At 54.3% G+C, this 27388-nt stretch overlaps 1 protein-coding gene across 2 annotated transcripts in view; it reads right to left on the bottom strand.

Annotated features, from left to right (window-relative positions):
* Positions 1-27388, bottom strand: part of PLPP4 (phospholipid phosphatase 4) — a 100045-nt gene that overhangs the window by 53006 nt on the left and 19651 nt on the right. For both annotated transcript variants that reach the window (XM_055119627.1, XM_055119626.1), the window contains exon 2: positions 4284-4392. In XM_055119627.1, the coding sequence (XP_054975602.1) occupies positions 4284-4392 (109 nt within the window). The remainder of the gene's footprint in view (positions 1-4283; positions 4393-27388) is intronic.

The raw sequence follows: 27388 nt of genomic DNA on the forward strand, positions 1-27388 counted from the left end.
TCAGGGCTGCATGTCACAGGGTGCATCGGAGGCAGCCGAGCATGTAGAACAGCTGCAGAGGCTGAAGCTAGAATGGGAAACAGCCTGTCACGGGCAAACCCACCTCAGACAGAACAGACAATGAAAGAGCTGGGATTTCTGGCGCGGGGCAGCAAGGGACTGGGAAGACGGTTAAGACGTCAAACAGGGGCCGGAGCGATAGCACAGCGGGTAGGGCGTTTGCCTTGCACGCAGCCGACCCAGGTTCGATCCCCGGCATCCCATATGGTCCCCCAAGCACTGCCAGGAGTAATTCCTGAGTGCAGAACCAGGAGTAACCCCTGAGCATCGCTGGGTGTGACCCAAAAAGCAAAAAAAAAAAAAAAAAAAAAAAAAAAAAGACGTCAAACACCTGAATGGTGGGAAGGGAGTAAATGGATCAAGACTGTTGACAGGAAGCAAGTCAGCTGGGACTTTTCCAGAGACTGAAAATTAAACTGTCCGCCAAAGCCAGCGGGGTCTCTTTCCCTTCCATCCTCTGCTCCACGCCGACCTCAGAAGCACCCGGTTCTGGAATTGGGAGCTCCGGCATCCACGCAACAAGGTCTGACACGCACTGTATTCACGCTTCTGGACTCTCATGGCTGGTGCCAGTAGAGGCATCAGGAAAGTGTGAGTCCTGGGGAAATTGTTTTTCGGCAAGGAAAGAGCTTGGGGCCCTCCTTTCACTCCTTCAGTCCCAGACCGGAGCCTTGCCTGCTCTTCAAGGGCTTCCCTGAGACGCTGAGCTAGCTGACTGGTATTCACACGTGTTCCCCAGCTAGACAATTAAACCCGATGCACACTCAGCTTTGCATGCCTTATCCACACAGAGCACAGCTGACAGAAGGTGCTTTGCACCGTCACTGAGTTCAGTAGTAGTGAACTAGCGCGCTTGGTCCACGAGTCTACTTCTTCCTTTCACGCCCCTTATCTCAGCTCTTGTTCTTCTGGGTCTGTGCCTTCACACATGCCCTTCTCTGTGTGACATGTGACTCACCACTTCTTATTAGCTGGGTCTCAGGGAGAATCCCAGATCCCATTAGCACAGCTCTTTCGGGGACTGACCTCAGATCCTGGACCTGTCACTGAGGGCTGCATCACCAAGGACCCTGTTTCACTTCACAAGAGTTTTAGTTTCTCCACTAGAACCATTGAGCAAACCAAGTGCCAGGCTCAAAGGAATTCCGAGATGAATGAACTGAGATGCTTAAACGGTGACAAGCACACTTCCTGTCCTCAAGAGAGGCTGGCTGCTGTTACTACCAGGACGATGGTAGTGGGGTGACAGTGATGACTGTGGTGACGATGGTGGTGGTAATGGTGATGGCTGTGCTGGTGGGGATGGTGGTGGCAGTGGTGAGAGTGGGAGTGATGTTGCTGATGGTGGTGATGGTGGGGGTGTGGATGATGGTGATAATGATGATGGTGCTGGTGATGATGATGGTGGTGGTGATGGTAATACCAATGGCAGTGATGAAGATGATGACGGTGGTGGTGGTGGTGGTGGTGGTGGAGATGGTGGCTCTTTTGATAATAGTGATGGTGGTGGTAGTGGTGAGAATAATGGTAATATGAAAGTGGTGGTGGTCATGACAGTAGTAGTGGTGATGGTGATGGTAGTGATGTTGATGGTGATAATGGTTGCAGTGATGGTAGTGGTGTTGGTAATGATAACGATGGAGGTGATGATAGTGACAGTGGCGATGGTGGTCGTGATAATGGTGTTGATGGTGGTATGGGTCATGGGGGTGGTGATAATGGTGCCATTGCTGGTGGTGATGGAGATGGTGGTCATCACGGTCTGGTGATAGTGGTGGTGACGGTGGTGGTGGCGATGGAGGTGGTGAGGTGGTCGTGATGATGGTGGTGATGTGATGGTGGTGGTCATCATGCTGATGGCAGTCGTCATCATGGTGGTGGTGGTAATGGTGGTAGTGATGGTGGTGGTTGGTTGTGCTGGTGGTGGTTATGGTGCTTTTTCTCTGTCCTCTTCCATATTCCCATTTAGTTTTAGCCAACCATGTCCCCCAGTGCCTGCAGAGTCCCTGAGGGAGCACCCGGCCCGGGTTTGATTCCCTGCCACCCACAGTCCCTCGGGGTTCCCTTACCCACAGCAGACTCCTGGAAGTGTTTCCCGGGTGCACAAAGACAAAACCCTAGAGACAGTGCCCAAGCTTCTGCCACTAAACAACAGTAACTACTGTGGCTCTACTCAGAGATGCTCAGGAGGAAAACTTAGGCTCTTCCTGGGAAGGAGCCACCTGCTATAAAGCCACCAACAACAGTCCAGGCATAGCTGGGAAATGCCAGTCAGGACTCAGGGCCTTTGAAGAGTATCCAGTCAGCCTCTCTGGTCAACAGGAGCCTGGAGTCATTCCAGAAAGACAAACTCAGGGAATCAAGAGTCCAACCACAGCATTGCAGTGATGGTGCTGAAATGGAAGCGTGCGGAGGGAGGGTTTCCTGTGGTCATCTCAACACTGCCTCTGTCCTCCACTCAATCCCCTAACCGTGATTCTGACACTGGCTTTGTGACTTTTAACAAATTGGCTCTACCGGAACACACGCACTTTCCCTCATATGTGCAGAGTCAGACACACAAACACATGTGCACACACAAACCAGAAACATTCATTTCCCAATCAAGAAACATGTGGATGAATACAATGATAAACACACACACACACACACACACACACACACACACACACACACACACTGGCTAGAAAATTAAACAGTTCTCCTTTAGATGAAACCATTCCAACCCAAAGGCAGAGACCTTGGGCTTTCAAACAAGGAAATCTGAGCCTTCAAAGGAAACTAAGCTATTTTTTTCACAATGAGAATATTTTCAGTTACTAATTCTTTTATAAATACCCAAAGACTTTGAGAGGTCCAACTAAAGCAGGAGGCAGGGGAGTGGTACACTAAACTTTTCATAAAACCCAGAAGACCAAGTCTAAGTTACACGGTGACAAAGTATTTCCATCCTTGCAGGTACTGTAAATGCATTGACTGTCTTCATTATGCTTTTACAAAATTACACTAAATTGTGTGATGAGATGAAATTCATCAATGACTATAAGGGAAACAAAAGGCTGAGCGTGTCTCATTAGAGAGATTAGAGGGGATGAATCAGTAGCTGCAGCTGAATAACCTTCTATTCTCTGAGAATCGGCACTGAATAACCCTCTGCCTGTCTCCTTTCCATCGCTGCCAACATGCAAATGGGCTTCATCTCGTTTGTGTCCAGAGTCGGAATATCTGGGGATTTCTATCTCGACTTTAAAACAATTCATTGTTTGCAACTCTAAGCTGCAACACAAACCTTCTCCCAATATCCTCCCTTAACATTAGGTTTTAGAACCCGTGAAATGCAAAATCTTTGAAAAAAAAAGATAAGCAATAAATAAAAGGATTCTCCTATGAAAGTCTCCGAGCAAATTAGTTAGATGCACACTGGTTTCTTTATTTTGAGAACTCAGGGAAGATCTAAGTTCGAGCAGAAAAGGAAAAACCCGATTTTCATACCCAAAGTGTTAGATAACACTCTGAAATCATTGAACTCCCCCCAGGTTTGCTAAATTCCATTTATTTCCAAGCAGGAAAACAATTATTAAAATGCAAGTGAAATAATACTTTTTCATGTTAATAGACGCTTTGGGCTTTGGGGGGGGAGGGTTATAAACAGAAAGATCTTTTCAGTCATCCCGAATTAAGGTTTCCTCCCTAAGAGGACAAGGATTTCTTTCAAAGTGCAAAACCATTCCTCGTGTGTTCTAAGAAACCCCTGAAACAGTCATTTCTGTTGCCAGAGGTATGCGACAAGGCTAGCCAATAAGAATAGAGTTCAGGCTCTGAGCTTGCCCCTGGAAAAGGGAGAGCCTTGTCCTAGAATCTAGATGTTCTTGTTCTAGATCAAGAGGGGAGGGAGCGTCAGTATTTCCTCTGTTATGCAAAGGCCTGAGGGCAATGCCCCAGGCATCAACCAGGAGCCACAGGGAGTCAGAAACAAATTAACAGCTATTTCCCAGAGTGGGACACAGCCCGGTTTATGCTAAACGAAGCCAGAGGAGTTCTGAGTTCTCTATCCCTGTGAGCAGTTGAAAAGCCCCCAACAGCCCCTGCTAGTAGACCGCAGTGGAGGGCGGCTGACCCCCACTCTCTCCCACGGGCCTAGAGGGAAGTCCGGGCTCACACTTGGGAGCGAGCGAGGGGGCAGGAGTACTTTGTAAGTACTTTGTAAGTACTTTGGTACTTACAAACATGAGGCGGGTAGGGATGTTGTCGGACTGCACCAGCGGGTTCTTGTACAGCCAGATCTCCTCCGGCTGGATGACTCTCTGGAAAGGGTCCAAGAACTCGGTAAAACTGCAACAAAGCAAAGACAGACGTGTGAGGGGGGCATGGGGCTATTTCCAGACCTTCCCGAGAGAGGCCTGTGCCCACCCTCGGGTGGGGGGTCGTCAGCAGTTCCAACGGAGCTACTTCCGTCATCCATCCCCTGCCAACAAGGACGGAAGCCGGGCCGGAGTCCAGGCGCGAAGCCACACAGAGGCGCGGAGATCTTGGTGTCCAAAAGCAAATGGGGGCTGTGGCATGGCACGGGGCTCGGACCAGGTCAGGCCAGGCAGCAGCGTGGTCTTGGGGCAGGAGGGGACCGTAGATTGGAGTAAAGTGGGGAGCAGTGGACAGGGCCTGCCTGGGCAGGAAGCGGCAGGTTCTGCTCCCACGGGGTTACCCTGTCAGCGCCACTCCGCCAAGGCTATCACTAGGGGGCAGAGTGAGAATAAGAAGCCCTAAGGCTGCCAGGCTGAGCAGGGAGGGGGAGGGCGAGGGTAGCTGCCCAGGAAGGAGACGGCACCAAGCACCCACCTCCACACCCCGCTTCCCACCCCCAGAAAACACACACCAGCCGGCGGGTGGACGCAGAAGATGGGGCAGGGAGGGAGACAGACTGTGGGGACCAGCCCGCCCCTGTCTCCGAGGTGACCCCACTGGGGACTGGCTCACACTGGCTTCAGAGACGCTGCTGGAGGGAGCAGGACGGCCGGGCACTGTCCTGCCTCAGGTAAGGCCTCCAGTGCCCAGACACCTCACACACACATATACCTCACACACACACACCACACATCACACACATCCACCCTACACACATCCTCACACGCACCTCTCAGACACACACACCATATACATTTCACACACATATACCTCACACACACACCATGCATCACACACATCCACCCTACACACATCCTCACAACGCACCTCTCATACACCACACACATCATTTACACTTCACACACCACACACACCTCTCTCATACACCAAACACACCGTATACCTTTCACACACACCACACATATCACACACATCACACACACACGCCTCTCATATACCACACATACCGTATACATCTCTCACACACATCATATGCACATAAACCTTCCACATACCAAATACATAACATATATCTCACACATACCACACACCACATACATCATATACATACACCCTAACACATCACTCACACACACCTCTCATACACAGCACACATCATATACCTTTCACACACACCACACACCTCACACACACACACCTCCCTCATACACCACACACACACTGTATACATCTCACACACACTACACACCTCACACACACACCGTATACATCTTGCACACATCACACACACATATACCTTCCATACACCACATACATCATATACATACATCCTACACACATCACTCACATATACCTCTCTCATACACCACACATACCATATACCTTTTTACACATACCTCACACGCATGACACACACCTCCCTCATATACCACACACACCGTATATATCTCACACACATTACATACACATACCTTCCACACACCATATACATAATATACAGCTCACACACACCACACACATATAACTCTCATATACCACATACACCGTATACATCTCACACACGACCACATCACACACATGCACACATAAAAGTCACACACATTATACATACATACCTCTCTCATACACCACACACTGTATACATCTCACACACCACACACATCACACACACACATCCACCACACACATTTCATACACATTATATACATCTTACACACATCACACACACATACACCTCACACACTCTCATGCTGACTCATGTACATACACATTCCCACATTCCCAGACACACACACACACACAAACACACGCACACGCCTGCCCTCCCTGGATTGGCCTGCTCTACTTTCCTGGCCCCTGGAGAGTCTCCAGGAAGTGGCGTGGAGGGAGCCGTGGACTGTCCCCTCTGCTCATCTTTCCTTGCTTCCACCGTGTTGCTGACTGCGGGCCTCAGGCACGCCAGGGATGGTCCGAGCACCCCCACGAGCGAAACCCACAGGATCCTCACTCCCGGCTCAGTGACAGTCGAGGGACCCTGAAGCCCTGATGGGGATCCCAGAGCCGGAAGCACAGAGCACGGTCTGCTGTGGTGGCGGCAGCTGGAGTCACCAGGAGTCAGGCCGGGCTTTGGTGTCTCGGGTCAAGAGCATGAGGAGCCCTGGAGGTGCGAGGCCAGGGACGGCCCGTCCTGACGTGCACGTGCAGGAACAGCAGCCCGGACAGCCCCGCCCGCACCCCTCTCCTCCCAGTCAGTCCTCACCATGGTCGGACTCATCAGCCCCGCGTAAGACCAGCAGACACAGACCCTCACCCGGTCCAAACACTGAACGACAAACTCAACCCAACCCTTTCACTCGTCTCAGGGCCCTGCCTGGCCATTTGCCCTCCACCCCAGCGGCCACTGTCCCTGCACACGTCAGCAATGCGGAGAACACGGTGGCCTGCAGGGACACGGCGTGAGGCTAGAGCAGAGGCTCCGACAGAAGCCACAGGGCGCCCTCCCCGTGGGCCAGCACTGGGCAGGACAGACACTCTCCAGCTGCGCCCGAGGCAGAGACACGGCAGCGAGAGCAGCAAGGCTGGTGGCTGCAGAGGCCACTGCCAGGACAGACAGATGGCAGATCTCTGCAAGCCAGTGACCCCAGGACCCAGGCCCAGGTAACGACAACAGTGATGCTCCGTTAGTCTCTGTGTTTCCGACACCCAGCTGAGCGTCTCACTGGGGCTTTCCAACATTTCTTTCCGAATCGACCTGCTAGGAAAGACTGTGTCCCTCCCTGCACACATTGGGAAACCAAGGCACAGAAGGCGAAGTACATGAAGTTCCGTCCACCCTGATGGACTGCCCGATATTCCACACCCTCTTCTGCACATACACCTGGGTGGGGGACATGCTGGATCTACACCCTAACCGCTGTGTTTGCATATGCGAGACCCATCCCACACCTGGTACCAGCAGCCCAAGGTCTGCCAAGGTGTTCCTGGGCTCCCGGCACCCCATACCCCAACCCGGCACTCCTACAAAATCAATCAGTGTGTCCATCTTATTTCGATTTTGATTCAGAGACTCCATCGTTCACTTTAGGGGTGATGTGAGGGGTTGTGCAGTGCCAGGTCGAGACTTCTGGAATTCTCTCCCATCAAAGTTATTTTTTCAAGTATTTACTTACACGAGGAAGCCACCTCTGGGATTTGCTTTTCTGTTGTTGTTAATTGTCTTATTGCATCACAGTGAGACACAAAGCCACAAAGTTGCTCACGATTAAATTTCAGTTGCATAATACCCGACTACGCTCCATTCACCAGTGTTCACTTCCCTGCACCAGAGTGCTCAGTTCCCCTTCTGCCCTGCAGCCTGCCTCGACGACAGACACTTTTCTTTTTGATTTGTTTTCTTTTAGGCAAGAATTTTGCTTGCAAGGACCCTATCACAGGGGCCAGAGTGGTAGAAAAGTGGGTGGGCACTTGCCTTGAACCCAGTTAGCCCGGGTTTAATTTCCAGCACCTCAAACAGTCTCCCGAGCACTGCCAGAGCGCAGAGCCAGGAGTAAGCCCTGAGCACCAGTGGGTGTGGCCCAAAACCAAAACAACAAAAGCACCATGAAAGGGGGTGAGGGACACGAGGGAGGGGAAAGGACCAGTGGAGGGGCCTGAAGTCTTCCCCCCGCAGAGCAGGTTTAAAGTGATTTTGCCCATTGGCCAGAAAGATGCTACAGCATTAAGTGTTTGATAGGCGGAAGCCACTGATACTCTGGGCAGTATTATTAGCTCCTGAAGGGTTTCAGTGATGTGCGGCAAGAGGAAAAATAATGAGGAAACCCTGAAGGTAAGAAATGCAGGGTAAATTCAAACAAAAGGAGAGAAAAGTCCGTCGCCTTCCCCCAACACACAGACACACAGAGACACACAGACACACACATGCAGATACACAGAGATACACACAGAGATACACACACAACACACACAGACACACACACACAGACATACACAGACACACACAGAGATATACATAGAGACACACAGAGACAGAGACACACATACATACACACACAGAGACACACAGACACACACAGACATACAGACACACACAGACTACACATATAGACATACACACAGTGACACACAGAGACACACAAAGGCACACACAGAGACACACACAACACACATAGACATACAGACACACACACAGAGATATACATAGAGACACACAGACACAGAGACACACATACATACACACAGACACACACAGACATATAGATACACACAGTGACACACACAGAGGCACACACAGAGACACATGGAGACATAAGCAGACAGTCACACAGACACAGACACAGACACAGACAGACACACACAGACACACACACACACATACACCCCTCGTGCAGACCAAGCTGCCTGTTAAGCCCTGCCCCGGCTGGAGGAGCATGTGACCAGGCAGCCAGGAGGCCTCACCCTGGCCGGTGTCTGACACTCAGGTGGGGGCGGGCGACTGTGAGCTCCACATGGCAGTGACAGGGGAACAACCAGGCCCCTGATTTGGGGGCTCAGCGGTGTGTGGAACCTGCTCCCCGCAGGCGGCCAGGCTTCCTCCCCATCTCAACCAGGCCGAAGCCCCTCCCCTGGTCGCCAGCAGCGGGGGCTTTAGGGCCCCAGGGGTGCAGGGACAGGGACCTCAGAGCCGCGGAAGGATGAAGGGCTGCAGGGGGAGAGCGGGCGAGAGCTTTGTTAAGAGACTGTCTCCCCCGGAGCTGGGATGCAATCATCCCTGGATCCAAGGGTTCGGGGAATTCAGGCAGCGCTGAAAGCACTCCAGAACATTCTATAGCCCCGCGCTGGACAAGGCTCAGCCCACTCTCAGGAGACACTGCAGAGCAGAGACCTGGGGGGTCCCAGGCCAGGAGCGCCACTCAACAGGGAGCCAAACATCGGGCAGACGGAACTAAATTTGCAGGGCTTCTAGGCTGTGATCATCATTACAGTGCTCCTGCCAGAGAACGCTCGCTCCTGACCTGTGAGGTCTGAGCCCGCCTCCCTCCCAGCCTCCTCTGAGTTCCCGTGACCTCACCACCTGGGGCTCCTCAGGACGCAGCACAACGCAGGCTAAAATTTGGCCCTGACCACTCTCTCCCTGCCGGTTCTCTCCCCCCAGAGAGGGAAGACTGATAGTTCCAGAACAGTCTCCCGCAGGGATGACAGGCCGGGGGGCGGGGGGATGGGCAGAGGGGCGGGAAGGGGGTGATGCACGCACCGGGACAGCCACAAGTCCAACCCCAGGGCTCTTTTATGTTGGCTTTTTGCTTCACATCCAGTGATGCTCAGGGGTTACTCCCAGCTTTGCACTCAGGAACTATTCCTGGCGGTGCTCAGGGGAACGTGGGGCTAGAACCTGGGGCTAGAACCCGGGTCAGCTGCGTTCAAGGCAGATGCCCTACCTGCTGCACTACTGCTCTGGGCCCCAGATCCCAGGGCCCTGGACAGCCACAGTCTGCTGAGAGGCTGACACAAGGTGCCAGAGAGGGCCGAGGAGGGCTGCTCCCCGCCCCCGAGAAAGGGCCCGTCTGGTTTTTACTCCAACAGGGAACCCTCAGATTTGCTCCCCTGGTTGCTGGCTGTTTGCTGGCAGGAGATGTGGAGCGGGTGGGGGTCTCCCAGGGCCCCCAGGGACAATTCTCAGACAATCAGGTCAGGGTTCCATGCTGGAGGACAATGCAGCTCGGGCCCTGCAGTGTGGGGGGCATCACGGACCACCCAAGTGGTGCTGTGCCAATGCTGCTGGGGGCCAGGGCACCGGGCATGCGCCCTGCCCGCTGTACTGCCTCCTGACCCCTGCAAAGCCCACAGCCCTCAGGAAAAATCGAGATGCTACACACGATCCCCGACGGAGGCCACGCCTGGGACACGGCCAACCCTGCTGCCCAGGGCTTGAGTGAGGACTGAGCAACTCGCTGGAAATCTAGTTCAGAGAAGAACAACTGGCTCATGAGCACTGTGGGAGCATGTGAGGGCCACAGCAGACAGCAGGAAGCATGGGGGGTGTCTGTCTGCTTAGAGCCCGACCTCCCATCAGACAAGGACCCACTGCTCCTTACATGCTGTTGAACCAACCCTGAACAAGCAAGGCCTGGGGAAACGGGTGGGGAACAGTCTCAGGTCTCGAGTTCAAGCCCCGGGGCCAGCCCAGTGCTCGGAGCTGTGCTGGGAGCTGCGCTCCCCGTGGTCTCTGTGCCGTGAGCAGTTTCCAGCCACAGGTGTGCAAGCAGCACCGCCCACGTGAGGGGCATGGCGATGGGTGCTGGAGCAGGTAAGACCCGACCCTGCGAAGCGGCCCAAAGGGAGGCTCCGCAGAGGGGAGTGTCTGGGCAAAGACAGCAAGGTGGGTACCAGCACCAGGTACCCGGCCGTGAGCCTCACTCGACCTCCTACTCGCAGGAGCCCAAGAGCAAGCCGTCCTGACTGCAGCATCTAGCCTTGGCTGGGATTGGGCGGGGGCAAGGCAGAGTTGGAAAGGTGACAAGAGAAGAATGCTAAACTTGATGCTAAACCGGACCTTCCTGTAAAGCCGAGACCCTCTATAAGACATGTGTGTACAATGGAATACTATGCAGCTGTTTGAAAGGATGAAGTCGTGAAATTCGCATATAGGTGGATCAACAAGGAAAGTACCATGTTGAGTGAAATGAGTCAGGATGAGAGAGACAGACATAGAAAGATCGCACTCACCTGTGGAATATAAAGTAACAGAATGGGAGACTAACACCCAGGAACAGTAGAGATAAGGACCAGGAGGATTACTCCACAGCTTAGAAGCCGGCCTCGCGTGCTGGGGGAAAAGGCAGCTCAGATAGAGAAGGGACCATCAAGTAAAGGTTGCTAGGAGGGCCTGTTCGGGATGGGAGATGTGGGCTGAAAGTAGACTATAGACGAACATGATGGCCACTTAATACCTGTATCGAAAACCACAACACCCAAAAGGAGAGAGAGAACAAAAGGGAACGTCCTGCCACAGAGGCAGGGTAGGGTGGGGGGAGGAGGGGGTGGGGGTGGTGGGAGGGATGCTGAGACCATTGGTGGTGGAAAATGGGCACTGGTGGAGGGATGAGCACTCATGCCACTGTATAACTGAAATGCAAGCACAAAAGTTTGTAAGTCTGTAACTGTACCTCATGGTGATTCACTAATAAAAAATTTTAAAAAAAACAAACGTGTGTATTCGGGCTGGAGCGATAGCACAGCGGTTGGGCATTCGCCTTTCATGCGGCCGACCCAAGTTCGATTCCTCCGCCCCTCTCGGAGAACCCGGCAAGCTACCAAGAGTATCGCACCCACACAGCAGAGCCTGGCAAGCTACCCGTGGCGTATTGGATATGCCAAAAACAGTAACAATAAGTCTCTCAGTGAGAGACGTTACTGGTGCCCGCTCGAACAAATCGATGAGCAACGGGATGACAGTGCTACAGTGATACAGTGTGTATTTGGCAATAAAGTGACCAGCCATCAGCTGCTCCTGGAAGGTGTTTCTCCACGTGCCCATCATCCTTCGCCCCACATCTGCCTGGACCTGGTGCGAAACGTGTCCGGGCACCTGGGGAAAAACTATTCCCCAACACCCCAGGCGCCTGGTTCCCCCAGAGAGCATGACTCAAAGGCGGTGAGCACCTGGCCAGGAAGCGTGAGCCCTGAAGGCATGTGTGAGCACTGGCACCATGAGGGCCACAATCAGACCACGCACAGTGCTGCAGTCAAAACAGGCGACCCCCGTGAGCATGGGTGCAGAGCCCTGAGGTAAGGAGCACACCCTTCAGTGAGCACCTGGCCAGGGGAGCACCTCTAAATGGGGGAGCAGTCCAGCCTGTGTATGGCCAACTGCCCGCCATGGCCACGACAAAGGGAAGGGGCGGTGGCTAAGGGAAACCCACAGTCGCCGCCACTTGGGTCGGGAAGCCTAAGAGCTCCTACCCTTAGCTGAGTTTGCTCGGGGCAGCTCCTGGGCTCCAGAGAGGTCACATGACCCGCGCTGAAACATCAGGAGTGCTTGCAAATATCTGGAACCCTGGACCTGCCTCCTGTGGCTCTCACCCAGGGAAAACTGTCTTCCCCCCCCCCCCCCCCAGAAGCCTGCTGTCCTTTCTGCTGGGGCAGGAGCTGTCCAGGGTCCTGCCGGCCCAAGCTGCCGCATGCACTGGGTGCAGGTCTCCTAAGTCTCCTTGTGTGTAGGACAGGATGGGTGACAGTGAGCATTTGTGCCTGGGAGCCAAGCACCAATCATCCACAAGGCTGGGGGCTCAGCCACGCCCTCCCGCAGCACCCTGGAAAGGCTCATGTTGGGCACCTTGTTCTCCCCTCATCTAGACTCGAAGACGGGCCCCGGCTGCAGCACCCGAGGACACAGCAACTGGCCTGAGTGGCTCCTGAGCTGGGCAGGTGGTGAGACTGAGTCTTCAGAAACATCCAGAAGGTGGAGGGTGGGAGGAAGGAGGGGAGAGAGGGGGGGGAAGGGACACAAGATGGCCACTCATGGCATCTGTCCACCTGCTGGGCACCTGACTATGCTGCTCCCACACACCTGGGTCACAAGTCACAAGCAGCCACTGTGCAGCCCACTTTCCAGGGAAGTATACTGAGGTGCAGAAAGGCTTCTATGGGGTAGAGACCCCAGCCACACCCAGCGGTGCTCAGGACTTACTCCTGGTTCTGTGCTCAGGGGGGGATGCCCGGCAGGGCTCAGGAGAGCACATGGGGTACCAAGACCCCAACTGGGGTTGGCTGTGAGGAAGGCATGTGCCCTAGCCTGAATTATCTCTCTGGTCCCCACAAAGGTTCCATGGCCTTCCCAAAGTCACTCAGTGAAGAAGCAGAGAGACTGGGTGTGTGGGGGGGTCCCACTTAGGGCTCCTGATTACTGTGCTGGGGAAGTGAAGACCCTCTCCTGATCCTGAAACACTGGGTATGAGCACAGTGAGGGAATGGAGGAGGGGAAGGGGGCAGGGCTGGGCCACAGACAGCTCAGTCAGGACAGAAGGGCCCAGGGCCCACTGGGTCTAGTAGAAACCCGTGGCACTGCTGGCAATATGGTGGACCAGGAATCCATGTGCTAATGAATAAGCCTGACCCCCACCAACACACACACACACATCACACACACACAGGCCGTTGTTGCTGCAGGGTTGCCCCTGCTTTGTGGGTAAGATGGAAATTCACTCACCTTCTCCGTCCTTCACTTGCAGTGAGACAAGAGGGTGCCACACACAGCAGATGGGAGACAGACTTCCCTGGGCATGACCTTGGCCAAACCACTTGACTTTGGCATCACAGGAGGTCGCTGATACATGGCGCACAGCCCTGACAGCTAGCATTTACTCATTCTCCTCTCACCCAGCTCATTCACTCATTCATTCACTCATCCATTCATCGGGCACCAATAGTAAAGCCCCAAGGAGGCACTGGGTGATCTGCAGGGTCACTGTTGTGTGCGCTTCACCTATTCTCTCACCCACCCACCCCCCAACCCCTCCATATAACACATGGCCCCAGAAGGCCACCTGAGATCTTCCCAGACCACAGTGGGCTTCTGCTTTTCCAAGTCCCAACTCTGTCCCCGAGTGATCACAACCCCCCTGGGGTTGGCTGATGGCTGTGGGCGTCTTGTGGGCACCAGGAAGAAAGCAAGTGCCCAGTGGGCAGAACCTGGGGATCAGAACACCTGTGCCCTCTCCTTGGCTTCAGTGCTAACCTAGTGCAGGGATTCATTTACTCACTCTCCACCCCATTTTTTAGAACAGAACGAGGAGCTTCAGAGTCTTTTTCCATCTTTGGAGACTGGGACTCGTCCTCCCTGCAAACAGTAGACAATCAGCAGGGTGGGAGCACTTTCGGGTTCCAACTCCCGCCCCTCATGAACCTGGCAGAGGCTTCCTCCAGACACCCCAACACCCTGCAAGGTGACATTAACCAGAGGAGAAGCGAAATTTAGGGGTAAAGCTAACCCACCATGCAGCCTTACCCCATAACCGCCATCAAAAGGAAGAGGGTGGGAAGTATTGGCAGGATGTGGAGAACAAGTCCTGCTGGCAGAAACGCAGCCTGGGACAGCCTCAGTGGAAAGGCACTGAGGGCCCCCCAAAAAAACATCACGCAGGAAGCCACCTAGAATCCCGCAGCCCCTTCTCCAGGTATGTGTGCAAAGGAAAGGTAGAGATGAAGGTGAAAAGCTAAGTTCCCTACAGCATTGGCAAGAAGCCAAGACAGGAACAGTGGCTACATGCTGTTACATTTTATGTATATTCTGTAATATTCCACCCCCTGGCTATCATTCAGCTGTGAGAGAGAAGGGCAGCCTGCATTCAGGGCAACATGGGCGGACCCCGAAGTCATTAAACCAAGTGAAGTAAGTTGGTCAGAGAAAGGCAAACTGCCTCATACCCCTTACACATGTCACTGTTACTGTCGCTGTCATCCCGTTGCTCATCGATTTGTTCAAGTGGGCACCAGTAACGTCTCTCATTGAGAGACTTATTGTTACTGTTTTTGGCATATCCAAGACACACGGGTAGTTTGCCAGGCTCTGCTGCGCAGGCTCGATACTCTCGGTAGCTTGCTGGGCTCTCTTTACACATGGAACCTTTAAAGTCAAACATGGGGGGCCAGGAGACAGGGCAGCGATGGGAGTACATGTCCATGTGTGCATGAGCCAGGATGGATTTCCGGCAGCACAGGGTCCCTCGAGCATTGCCCAGTGTAGCCCTGGGGGTCCCCAGCACTACCATGGTGACCTGAATATCCCCAACACCAAAGGGTCCACACAGCATTGCATCCTCCAGCCCTTGCACTGAACCACTGACCCAACTAGCCAAGAATTGGGTGGGGCCCCTGAACCTTGTGACTACCACTTGGGAAACCCTCAAAAACCGGATAAAGCTAGATACTGGGACAACAACTAGGATGGCGGTTTCCAGGCACTGGAGAACACGGGAGCAGGAAACGCTGGCCAGGGGGATGAGCTGGCGGCAGGCAGATGAACGGGGCCACAGCCGGGGGATGATGCTGGTGACTCTGCCTCTGCCGTCTCTGAAATGTGCTGGCAGTGGGGGGGTCCTACCTGTTCTCACCACACCAAAGACAGGAATGATGCCCCGGGATGTGGTGTCAGCTAACAGAACAGCGAACACGGGAATAACTCACACCAACTCTGGCACCCCCGAGGCTCACTCAGGCCATCTCTCATGTCCCAATAGCGCAGGGGAGAGTTCCTGAAAGAAATTGAGCTCCAAGATGCACTAACTCAGCGGCCCGGAGAGCTCCGTGGGCTGAGTGTGGGCCTTGCGTGCAGGAGCGCTGGGGTTGATGCCTGACTCCACACGGCTCCCTGTCCCTGGGCAGGTGTGGTCCCCACAGCAAAAGCGGTCAGATGACAGAAGGCTGGGCGATTTGGGGGGGGGGGCGGGAGAGGGTCCAATGGACTGCGGTGGAGGAGAATGACGTTCTGGAGATCTAGTGGCACTGTACACAGATATGTGGGCTTGCCCCGTGCAGAGTAGGGTCAGCCCGACGAGGAGGAGGTATGCATCATAACAGTGCTCGAGATAAAACATTTGAATATATAATTTAATTAAGATACAATGAAGACCGAGTAATAAAGTGTGCGGCCCACCAAAGTACCCCGCCTTGCCTGCCTCACCCAAGTCCTTTCATTTCCTCTTCAGTGGTAGCGGGCGCCTTCATGAGCCCAAGGGTCGATTTTGTGGCCCACCAAGGTGCACCTAAACCATCTCACCGTGAACCAGTCCCTTCCCCCAAGCAGGCCTAATTGAACCATCAGATCCCTGCTGGCTCTGAAAAATATTTGAAAAAAAAAGAAAAAATAGGGGCTGGAGTGATAGCACAGCAGGTAGGACGTTTGCCTTGCACGCGGCCGACCCGGGTTCGAATCCCAACATCCCATATGGTCCCCTGAGCACCGCCAGGCATGATTTCTGAGTGCATGAGCCAGGAGTGACCCCTGAGCATCGCCGGGTATGACCCAAAAAGCCAAAAAAAAAAAAAAAAAAGAAAGCCCACCAGGCATCAGAGTTCTTGGTCTCGGCCTTCCGCTCCCCCGCTCCCGAGCAGACACCCCCGGGTCTGGGGTGCTGGCTGCAAGTTCCCAGCCAGCTCTCAGGATTGTGCACGCGCTGCAGATCTGGCTAATCAAGTTTGGGGAAGAGTGTAATCAAGCTGATTTATCCACAATTATCTCCCCCTATTATCCTCCTTGTTACCCCACTCTGCAATTACGTGCATGGAAGACTTTTATGTAATGGAGAAACGCAGGAAACCAGCGGAGCTCTCTGGAGTCCGACTGGGAACAAGTGCTCCTCCGCTCGCTCCAAGAGCTCAGGACCAGCAGGCCAGGCCTGGAAGGGACCCAGGCCCCCTGCTCCAAAGCACACAAATGCCCACGGCCAAGCCCGCTTGGAGCCTGGCACGGGCTCCCCAACAGGGGACTCTCGGCTTCTGCCTCGCCCGGTGGACACAGCAGCACCAGGGACCGAGTCTGAGAGCCAACCACAGAGCTACGGTGAGAAGCAGGTGTTCACCGCGATGCTGCCCACAGCCCTGACTCTTACACGCCCGCTCCCTTCCCTCTATCAACAGTACCGAGAACGCCTGGCGCCTGTGGTCCACGGGCTGTGCTAGCCATTTCAAACGCACCCTTCGTCTTTCTCACCTTACCTGTGGAGTATTGCTGGTACCAGCCCCATTTTACAGAGAGTCCAACTGAGGTCACCTGGCAGCCAGATTCCAGAGGCTTGAGAGAACAGCTCCAGGCCTGGCTCGTACTTGAGAACTCACCTCCCCACCCCGAGAAAGCCAGACACAGAGAGCTCCATGGTCACGGCCAAAGATCAGCTGATTTTTTTTTTAAAGGAGCATTTGAGAAGAAGCAAAAGCCCTTTAAAGAAGCCAAAAGCAAGCTTCTTGCCGGTGGAAGTTAGGGACACAGGATGTGGGGGGGACAGGAGGGCACGGACGTGCCAGGCTAACAAATGAAGGGGCCTCTGCATCACCAAGCACCAAGGAGACTTGCAGGCGGCACCTGCGTCTCTAATCCTCCATGTGGAAGAAGCTCGAAGGCTCTGGAAGGACCAAGGACTCATGCCCAGGGCAGGGCCACACTTCTGATGGGAGGAGAGGTGGGTGAGAATTCCCAGGCTGTCACGGCGCTGTGCCACCTGGCCTCCCTGTGAGTCTGAGAGATGCCTCCTCCTGGCCCAGCCCCATGCCAACATGAATGGGGTCCCTAAGGCGTCCCTGGGGAGCCCTGAGGAAGAGAGACAGGCCTCTGAAATCTGGGGGCGTGGCTGTTAGTCTCACATGTCTTGTTCTGTTTTCTGGGGTGGGGAAAGGGGGAGTTTCTCTCTCTTTTTTTTTTTTGCTTTTTGGGTCACACCCAGCGATGCTCAGGGGTTACTCCTGGCTTTGCACTCAGGAATTACTCCTGGCGGTGCTTGGGGGACCCTATGGGATGCCGGGGATCGAACCCGGGTCAGCCGCGTGCAAGGCAAACGCCCTCCCCGCTGTGCTATCGCTCCCTTTGAGTCTGCCTTTTCCTCTGTTACTTCCCTGCAGAGTGAATAAGAAAGGCCCTTGTGGAAATGGGACAAGGAGGCCACAGTCCCACATCCAAACACTTGAGCAAGTCTGAACTCTGCCAGAAACGCTCTTCTCTGGGGATTCCCCAGACAAGAGCCCCCCACCTTCCCCACCCCCCAGCCAAGGGCTGCATCAACAGGACCAGGCCCCGGTCATGGGCTGGGCTGGCCGCAGGCCCCCCCCCCCGGCCTTGGAGACGGCTGCCATGCCAGTGCGTGACTACCAGGAGGCTCGGGTTGGGGGCCAAGGGAGGCAGGGAGACCTGAAGGCCACTCCCGCCCCCGCACAGGCGGCCGGCCGCGTCCAGACTAGCATGAGGGTTTGCTAAACGTCTGTGGGGCTTCAGCTCCGTGCCAGGCCCTGGAGCCAGTGTGAGCACAGCACAGACACCGCCGCGGGTGGGACGCACTGTCAGGGTCGCTGTGGAATGGGTGGGGGCTCATTCAGAGGACACGGTGGGAGTCCCACAGCCGGGGCTCGGGAGAGGCTGGAATGCAGCCCAGGACGGATGCCCCCCCCCCCGCCCGCCACCAAGGCCCCCCAGAAGGCAGCTGTCTGCACTCACCAAGTCAGACGCCCTCCTAAGCATGAAGGGAAAACCACAGGGTTGGACACAAGGCGGAGGGGATGCAGGGAGGTGGAGGGAGCAGGGCCGAGCAGGAACAATGGATAGAGGTCTCAGAATGGGACCCCACAAGGCATCCAGAGCCTCGGAGGCTCACTCCAAGCCAGAAGACCCCCAGATGGAGGAGAGAAGGGCAGTCACCTGCCAGCAGCCCGGCGGGGGGGACTCAGACCTTCAAGGTGGGTGCCGGGAGAGCAGGAAGGGCTGGGAGGGGTGAGGCCCCGGGGCAGCTGTGATCCTGAGCCAGGAGAAAGATCAGAACCCGCCTCCTCCCAGGGGCCCCTCTGCGCCTCAGTCTACCTCTCAGGCAACAGCATAGTTCTGATGTGTCAAAGTGTCCGACGTCCTCTAGGAACCCGAGACCCCAGTCAGGGCCACCTCTTCCCAGGAAATCCTCACCTGGCAGAGTCGGGTGAGGTTTCTGGCCTTCCATCGTCTGTTCTCCCAGAGGACAGATCTGCAAAGCTGTCACTACCCTCGGGGCAAGAACCACTAGTGTGGGGTCCAGCCCCTCACCCCCACAGAGGGCGACATTCTAGCGCCAGGCACCTGCAGGTTAGAAGCTGGTCGCTATGTTATTATCCAGGGGCAACCCATCCCCTCGGCCCAGCGGTCTGGGAAGGTGGAGGGAGAGGGAGGGAGGGAGGGAGGGAGGGAGGGAGGGAGGGAGGGAGGGAAGGAGGGAGGGAGGGAAGGGATAGGAGAGAGGGAGGGAGAATGGTTTGGAGGAGAACATAACTTTCTCCATAGTACAGACTCCAAGAGATACCTGGAGGGGACGAGGGCAGGAAGGGGGGTGGGGGGGGCGGAGAAAAGTACTTTGGGGTCCTGAAAATACAACTGGGAGAGGGGAGAGATGGGACAGGTAGGAACGTGGACCCGGGAAGTGTGAAGACAGTGCAGCATCCTTTAGATCCACAGGATGCCTCGTTTGGTGTTAAGTGGCACGGTGAGACCTCAGGTTGTAGCCGGTCCTCTGCACACCAGCGGCTTAAAGCCCACCTCCCCCTCCACGGGCGCTGCTGTGGGCCTGCCCACGTGAGCCTCGAGTCTTCACATGTAATCCTGTTAGGTCTTACCTTGTTAGTCTCAGAGCCATCATTCCTGTCCAGATTTTTATGAATCTTGATTCAATTATCCTACGTCTTAGCCTTCCATCCCAGTTTTGTGTCACTCGTAAATCTGATAAGTCGGCTTCCTATGTCTTTATCCCAGTGGCTGACAAAAGCTTGGGACCGAGGAGGTTGGATTCAGAGTCCCGAGGCTTGGCCCTGACAGCGCCCCCACCAGCCAGGCACCAGCTATATCACCTCGGCCGACATCACTACATCAGCCGTGGATGCGGTATCAGCCAGCCGACGGACGCAAAATCACTGAATAAGAACCGTGATGCCTCATTCTTCATGTGTGACCAATGACCCTCCTTCTGCAAGAAAACCTGCAAGCAGTCAAAATTCCTCATGTGGTCAGAATCCTGGGCACTGAATTACAATCTAGCCCTAGAACTACTAAACCTGGTCACTTTTTATACGCACAGTTTGAATAACTCACCTCCATTCAAGCTGAAAAATCAGAGGTAGAGACAACACTTGCTCTAGGTAAGTGAGAAAGGTCTCTATCCTTTCAGAATAAAGGGAAAAATAACAATAAGAACCCTCTTGCAGGGGCCAGAGCGATAGTACAGTAAAAAGCACTTGCCTTGCATGCTAAGGCCCGCCAGGAAAGATCCCTGAGCACAGAGCCAGGAGTAATAGACCCCGAGAACCACTGAATGTGGCTCCCAACAAAACAGAAACCTTCTGTAATAGTGAAAATTCCCAGTGACTGCTAGAGCAAAGGGTCTCGTGCCACAGAACACAGAAGGAATTACAGGGGCCAACAAGATAGTACGATGGGGTTGCCGCTTCCTCCCATGACCCAGGTTCAATACCCAGCCCCACCAGGAGTCATCCCTGAGCACAGAGCCAGGAGTAAGCCCGGAGCACAGCCGAGAGTGACCCTAACCAAAAGGAAGCAGAGGGCCATCGAGGGCCACCCGTTTCCACACGGGTAAGCAGAGACTGTTTCAGAACCAAGGTAACAGCTCCTTTTGAAATGCAAGATCACCTGAGTGGGGCTGGAGTCATAGCACAGAGGTAGGGTGTTCGCCTTTCATGCGTCTGACCCATGTTCGATTCCTCTGCCCCTCTTGGAGAGCCTGGCAAGCTAGAGTATCAGGTCCGCACGGCAGAGCCTGGCAAGCTCCCCGTGGCGTATTGGATATGCCAAAAACAGTAACAATAAGTCTCACAATGAGAGACATTACTGGTGCCCGCTTGAGCAAATTGATGAGCAACGGGATGACAGTGATCACCTGAGTGAAACTACAGGGGGTAAACAATCACGCATCCAGCATGCCAACACGCTAAGCAGTGCACAAATGGTGACCACAATAGAGGGAAGATCCTGACAGTGACCTCCTGTGCTCACCGCTCTGAGCCCTCCTGAGCAGGACCCGGGCACCTGGATAGCCATGACAGGCACCGGTGTCTCAGATGCACCTAGATGCTGTCAGCGGTAGAACGGCCAAATGTGGCAATGCGGGAGAGTGAGACATGGAAGGGGACAGAGAGTGGCAGTGTCTCTGGCAGGAAACGTTTGAGTAGGAATGACGAGACCAGCCACATCAGTTCTGCAGGAAGGACGTCGGGACAGGTTTGCTGGAGGAGCGTTTGGTACAAGCAGGGAGGGGAAAGTCTTAGTTCCTGACATTTGTCATCCAAGAATTGTGCCTAAGCATAGAATCAGAAATGTACATGCAGCTGCGGGCTGGGGCATTCAACAACACAGCATCCCCCACACCCGCTGGAGGCTCCGGACGGCCCGTACCAACGGGTTGAAGTCTGAAACTGTTTGCCTGCAGTTAAACTGCCAGGGAGGAAAACAACATTTTCCCTCTCCCCTTCTGAGTTCTTGGCTCTCAAACAAAAACACAAATTAACAGGAGAAAAACAAACAGAAGTGTATTGGCGCGTATTCCTTGTGCTCCCGGGAGCTACCCAGGGGAAAGTGAGTAACTCGAGAGGGAACTTTAATTTCGAGCTCCGTAGCCCATCGAGGGCGATATCCACGGGGAACGCGCAGGACCAGAGATGCCGCGCTGGGCGGCCAAGGGAGTGGCTCTCTGGGAGGATGCTAATGCACTAGAGGTTGCTTGGGAAGTGGCTTAACAGTGTCCATTTCACTATGCTTTGCGCAGTGTCTAAGGTCTTCTGAGTGACTGTCCTGCATGTCTATTCGGGACGAGGAGGGGGAAACCTGAAAAATGTATGACCCCCATGTAAGTGGTTTCTTGTGTGCACCCCTTCTCAATTACCCTCTACGCAAGATCACTTATCGGCCAAGATGGCATCTTTGGGGGGCGGGGCAGATTCTGCCACTCTCCATGGCCTTTTGATAAGCAAATCAGGAAAGAAGGACTTCCCAGCATGGGGAGGGGCTGAAGTCACAGCACCCAGTGGAAAAGGCAGCTGGCAACGTCGTATCTCCAACGAGACATAACTTCAGTGCAGAAAAGACTTCATCTATTATGGCAGAGGGAGGGCGGGGGAGAAAAAAAAGTCAAGAGGCCACAAAAACAAAGCAAATTGTGAACCGTGCTTTTCCCGGGGCGATGCAATCATAAATAAATGTATTTCTTCCTCTTCTGCTCTCCGGCTCATGTTAGCTGTCTGCACCCAGCCTCTATTTTCTCCATAATCGGAAGGGGAGGAAAATCACTTATTTTAAAATCAGAGGAAAAGATTCTGGCCCAGAGAATTCAGGTGGACCCTCGACCCCGTGCCTGCCCACCCTAACCTAGGCCCCCTTATCGGCTCTCCACATGCTCCCACTCCTCCAAATATTAAAACAGGGCAGGGGTCCAGGCCACGGGCTCCACTTCCCAGCGAGCTGGGTGCGAGCCCCAGAACCTCCAGCGGGACGAGCATTTCCTGAGCATCGTCACCCTGCCTGGCCTACTCAGGGACACAAAGGCTCGGGGGGCTGCTCTCAAGAGCTCATCCCGTGGTCTGTGGCCCTGTTCCCTGTTCCCACCCTGCACTTCCTGATTCTCAGCAAGGACCTAACTTGCTCCCTGGCCCTGCTCAGTGGGGACCTATTCAGTCAGGAAGAGCCCCCACTTTCTGATCCCTACTGGGGGGAAAGTCTCCAACAGAAAAATCCCAGAGCGCCCCCCAAACCTGCAAAAACAAAGAGCCCTCCCTGAGCCCTTCCTGTGCATGGCCATCACAGTCCTTACTCTCCCATTTCTCTGAGAGATAGAGACGCAAAGGCACCTCCGTGACAGGCTCATAAAGAAGCCAGAAGAAGCTAGGCCTGGGTTTCGGTTCCAGAATTTCCGGAACTGAGTACAGATACCTGGAATTGACTCATGATTTCCCCAAAGTGAGATAGCCATGGTGAGGTCAACTAAGGGTTGCCAATCAGATGCAGGTAGGGAAGCCCTCGCTAAATAACCCTTATGTAACTCTTAAGCACCGTGTATGTAACTCCAACTTATAACTAATTGGCTAAGTACAAGGAGTGGGAAGGCCCTCAGACTGTGGTCAAAAGTTTGGTCCACGGAAGGTCCCTGTCATATACATTATGGTATAAAAGCCCCTCACTTTTGAGATTTGGGGCCGCTTGTTCCAAGAAGGCTGCCACTGTGTGGGTGAGTAGGACGAGGGCCCTCACTCAAGCTGGCTGAGCTAGCCAGTAATGACCCTTTGCTTATTGCATCACAACTTGTCTTCGTGTGACTCCTTTGGGAAAGATCTTGGCCCTGTTTGGCATCTCCAACTGGAAATACACGGATTTCATCCCAAAGTGATTCCATGCACCCTGGGGCTTAAGAAGGAGCATGCGGCCCTTGGGTGGGGACCCGGGGCCATGCAGTGGGAGGGAGAGTGTGGCGACATCTCCTGGATTGAGTCAGGCCACTCAGGTGCAGACAGGAAAACGAAAATCCCAATTGTGCCTGAAGCTCCAGAATAATTCACCAAGCTCTGTCCCAGGCTCTGCAAACTTTTCTGTGAAAAGGAGGCAGGTGTTGTCTGCCAGCCATCTGCAGAGTCCCGAGAGACCCAGAGAAGCTGCTGAGCTAAGGTGGGTGGCCCCTGTGAAAGGCAGCTCCTCCCCAGAGAAGGCAGGACAGGGAGCTAGGGAAAGTGTCCAGGGAGCAGTGCCCTGGGCAAAGGTGCTCGGTCCACAGACAGAACAGAATGCAGGGGGCGAGAGTTCTAGAGGCCGGCCCTTGCGTGCTCCCTGCTACAGTCCCCGCTCTGCAGGCCCTGCCATTTCCGGTCAGGGCCTTTTTTTTTTCTTTTTCTTTTTGGGTCACACCCGGCGATGCACAGTGGTAACTCCTGGCTCTGCACTCAGGAATTACTCCTGGCGGTGCTCAGGGGGCCATATGGGATGCTGGGAATTGAACCTGGGTCAGCCTCATGCAAGGCAAACGCCCTCCCCGCTGTGCTCTCGTTCCAGCACCATGGGTCATTTTTTTTTTAAATAGAAGTTTCATTTATTTATCTTTTTGCTTTTGGGGTCACACCCGGCGATGCTCAGGGGTTCCTCCTGGCTCTGCACTCAGGAATTACTCCATACGGGATGCCGGGGATCAAACCCGGGTCGGCTGCATGCAAGGCAAACACCCTCCCCACTGGACTATCCTCCAGTGCCAGTCAGGGTCATTTTTACCCCCGCTTTGCTGAGTGAAAAGCTAAGGAAGGACAGGTAAAGGGAGGTGGGGGCTACTGTAGGGTCCAAGCAGAGAAGCCCCAGATCTGAGGATCCTGCGTGTCTGATGCAGCCATTTATTGACACCAAGTTCACTTCGGGCAACGGGGCCAGGAGGCCTGCAGGATGTGGCGCGCTCAGGACAAAGATACCCCCATGGAGCAACGGTCACAAAGAGGGTTCAGAACACATAATCAATGCCACCTCTGCCACCTACTGGCACGTGATCCCAGGCAATGCCACTTCTCCCAGCCTCCACTTACCTACCAATGAAACGGGACAAACTGCCTCTGGGGTTGGCAGGGTTTGAGTCTGGGTGTATAGTTTCTCGCAATGCCCAAGCAAGTCAGTGGGTGCAGAGGAAGCACGCAAAAATCTGTCTGAAACTCCAGTATCGACAGCCCTATAAATTAAGGTACCGATATAAAAGCTGAACAAAAGAGCAGAGCTGGAGAAATAGTAATACTTGCCTTGCATGCAGCTGACGCTGGCCTCATTACCAGAACCACATTAAGTCCCCCGGCCACACTCTGAGGGCCTTTCCACTCCTTGTACGTAGCCCATTAGTTATAAGTTGGAGTTACAGACACATTGCAGCTCTGTAGCACTGTCATCCCGTTGCTCATCCATCGATTTGCTGGAGTGGGCACCAGTAACGTCTCCATTGTGAGACTTGTTGTTACTGTTTTTGGCATATCGAATACGCCACGGGGAGTTGCCAGGCTCTGCCGTGTAGGCGAGATACTCTCGGTAGCTTGCCGGGCTCTCCGAGAGGGATGGAGGAATCGAACCTAGGTCGGCCGCGTGCAAGGCAAAACACCTTACCCGCTATGCTATCGCTCTTATGCATTGCATAAGAGTTATAATTTTTTTTGGGGGGGGAGCGATTTTTTATTATTATTAACAGATGGAATCTATTGAGTCATATCCCCTCACTCTCATCCTGGAAGCAAGTACTTTTTATGGGTTCTTTTAAACAAATACACTAAAAAATCATGCAATGCTGCCGGCACTGGAAGCAATCCTGGGCCATAAACCTGCACATTCCATTGCAACTGGCCCAGTGTCGGCAGAACTTTTCATTTCGCCTTTGTTATTTACTGTGACCCCCGCACTGTCTTCAAGATAAGGAAAGACGCCATCTTTTCTCCGCTCTGACTTTCACTGTCGTGTTACCACTGCTGGATGTACCTTCTTCCTGAGCTTGGTTTGCCCTCCTTGACCATGGCCATCGCCATGTCGCCCACACATGCGGCGGGCAGTCTGTCCAGCCGTCCCTTGGTCCCCTTCACAGAGATGATGTGCAGATTTTTGGCTCCTGTGTTGCACCTCCAGGAGTAATTCCTGAGCACCGAGCCAGGAGTGGGCTCTCAGCACCACTGAGTGTGGCCCAAATCCCCCGGCCCCCGACCCATTAAAAAGAGCACCCTGGTGGGGGGGATGGGTAAACGATCATTGTATGACTGAAATGCAAACACGAAAGTTCGTAAGTTTGTAACTGTACCCCACGGTGATTGACTAATAAAAAAAATTAAAAATAAATAAATAAAAATAAAAATGACCTTCAAAAAAGGAAAAAAAAGAGCACAAACAAATACGACATGACAGGCAGAAAGAGAGCTCTGACAGATCAGCACACACAGCCTGACGGGTAAGCCCCGACGCTGACGACACGGCGGGCTCCTCCCGGAGAGGCAAACGACACCGGGCAAAGCCTCCCACACGCGCAGCTGTGAGGCCCAGGGCTGGATGCCCGTTGCGGAAAAAAGAACGAAAAACAAACACCTGTTCCCTGACAGCCTTTGTTCCACTGAAACCCTTCGCCCTGACCACACTGTCCTGCCCTCCAAATGCTGGCCAGGCCGGGACCCTGTCCCAGAAGCCCCTACTGCCCACAGGTAATGTGACCTGAGTCTCAGGGCAGGGCCCTGGCCCAGGAGGACATACATGACCAGGATGCGGGCAGGGAGGGGATTTCCACTTTTTTTTTTTTTTTTTTTTTTGGTTTTTGGGTCACACCCAGCGATGCACAGGGTCACTCCTGGCTCTTCACTCAGGAATCACCCCTGGCGGTGCTCAGGGGACCCTATGGGATGCTGGGATTCGAACCCGGGTCGGCCGCGTGCAAGGCAAACGCCCTACCCGCTGTGCTATCGCTCCAGCCCCGGGGATTTCCACTTTTACTGGGGATGGACTCGCTGACCCCGTCTGCCCCCAGGGAGGTGGGCCCAGAGAGTGAGGGGCCACTGTGCCTAGATGCAGGGGTGTGTCTGCATGGGGGAGGCCTGCAGGGGAGCGGGTCTTTAGGGAGCAAGCAACCCCCAACCCTGCACTCCGTATACCTTGGCTCTGCCTGACACTTAGAACCAAGTCCACAGGGAGGCTCAAGCCTGGCTGACCCTAAAGGGGAGAGGCTGCCCCCCACAACTCTGCCTCATTCACCCCTCCCGGGGTCTCCGGGCTATAGACATATGTCTCCCATCCAGAGGCTGGACGCGCAGGGAGCCACCGTGATGTCCATGTTCCAGCACGATGATTCAGAGTCGATGGGTCCAGCACATTTGGTCTCTTGCAGGTGAACCGACTTTTCTGACAGAGCCAGTGAACAAGCCATCGCGTCAGGTTTCCAGCACCACCGGCTCGCTGATCCCAATCCTGGGACCCCCACAGCAACCTCCAAGGAGCCCTGCGAACTAGAACCCCCAGGCTGCACGCAGCGGGCCCTGCAGGGAAGAGATTCCTCATCTAACCCAAAGCAGGAGGAAAGCAGGAGACGCTGGTGCACGGACCGGCTTTGGCTCAGAAGTCTGTTTTGACACAGAGCAGCGCTTCCTACTCACTGTCCGACAGAGGCTGTGTGGAAACACAGCTGCATGCAAATAATCCCCAGGGGCTGAGAAAGGCCCCTCCCCCCCAGCGGGCGGGGACACCCTTCCTTGGGAACAGAAG

Source organism: Sorex araneus, chromosome 11 (genome assembly GCF_027595985.1).
Source record: "Sorex araneus isolate mSorAra2 chromosome 11, mSorAra2.pri, whole genome shotgun sequence".
Taxonomy (NCBI): domain Eukaryota; kingdom Metazoa; phylum Chordata; class Mammalia; order Eulipotyphla; family Soricidae; genus Sorex; species Sorex araneus.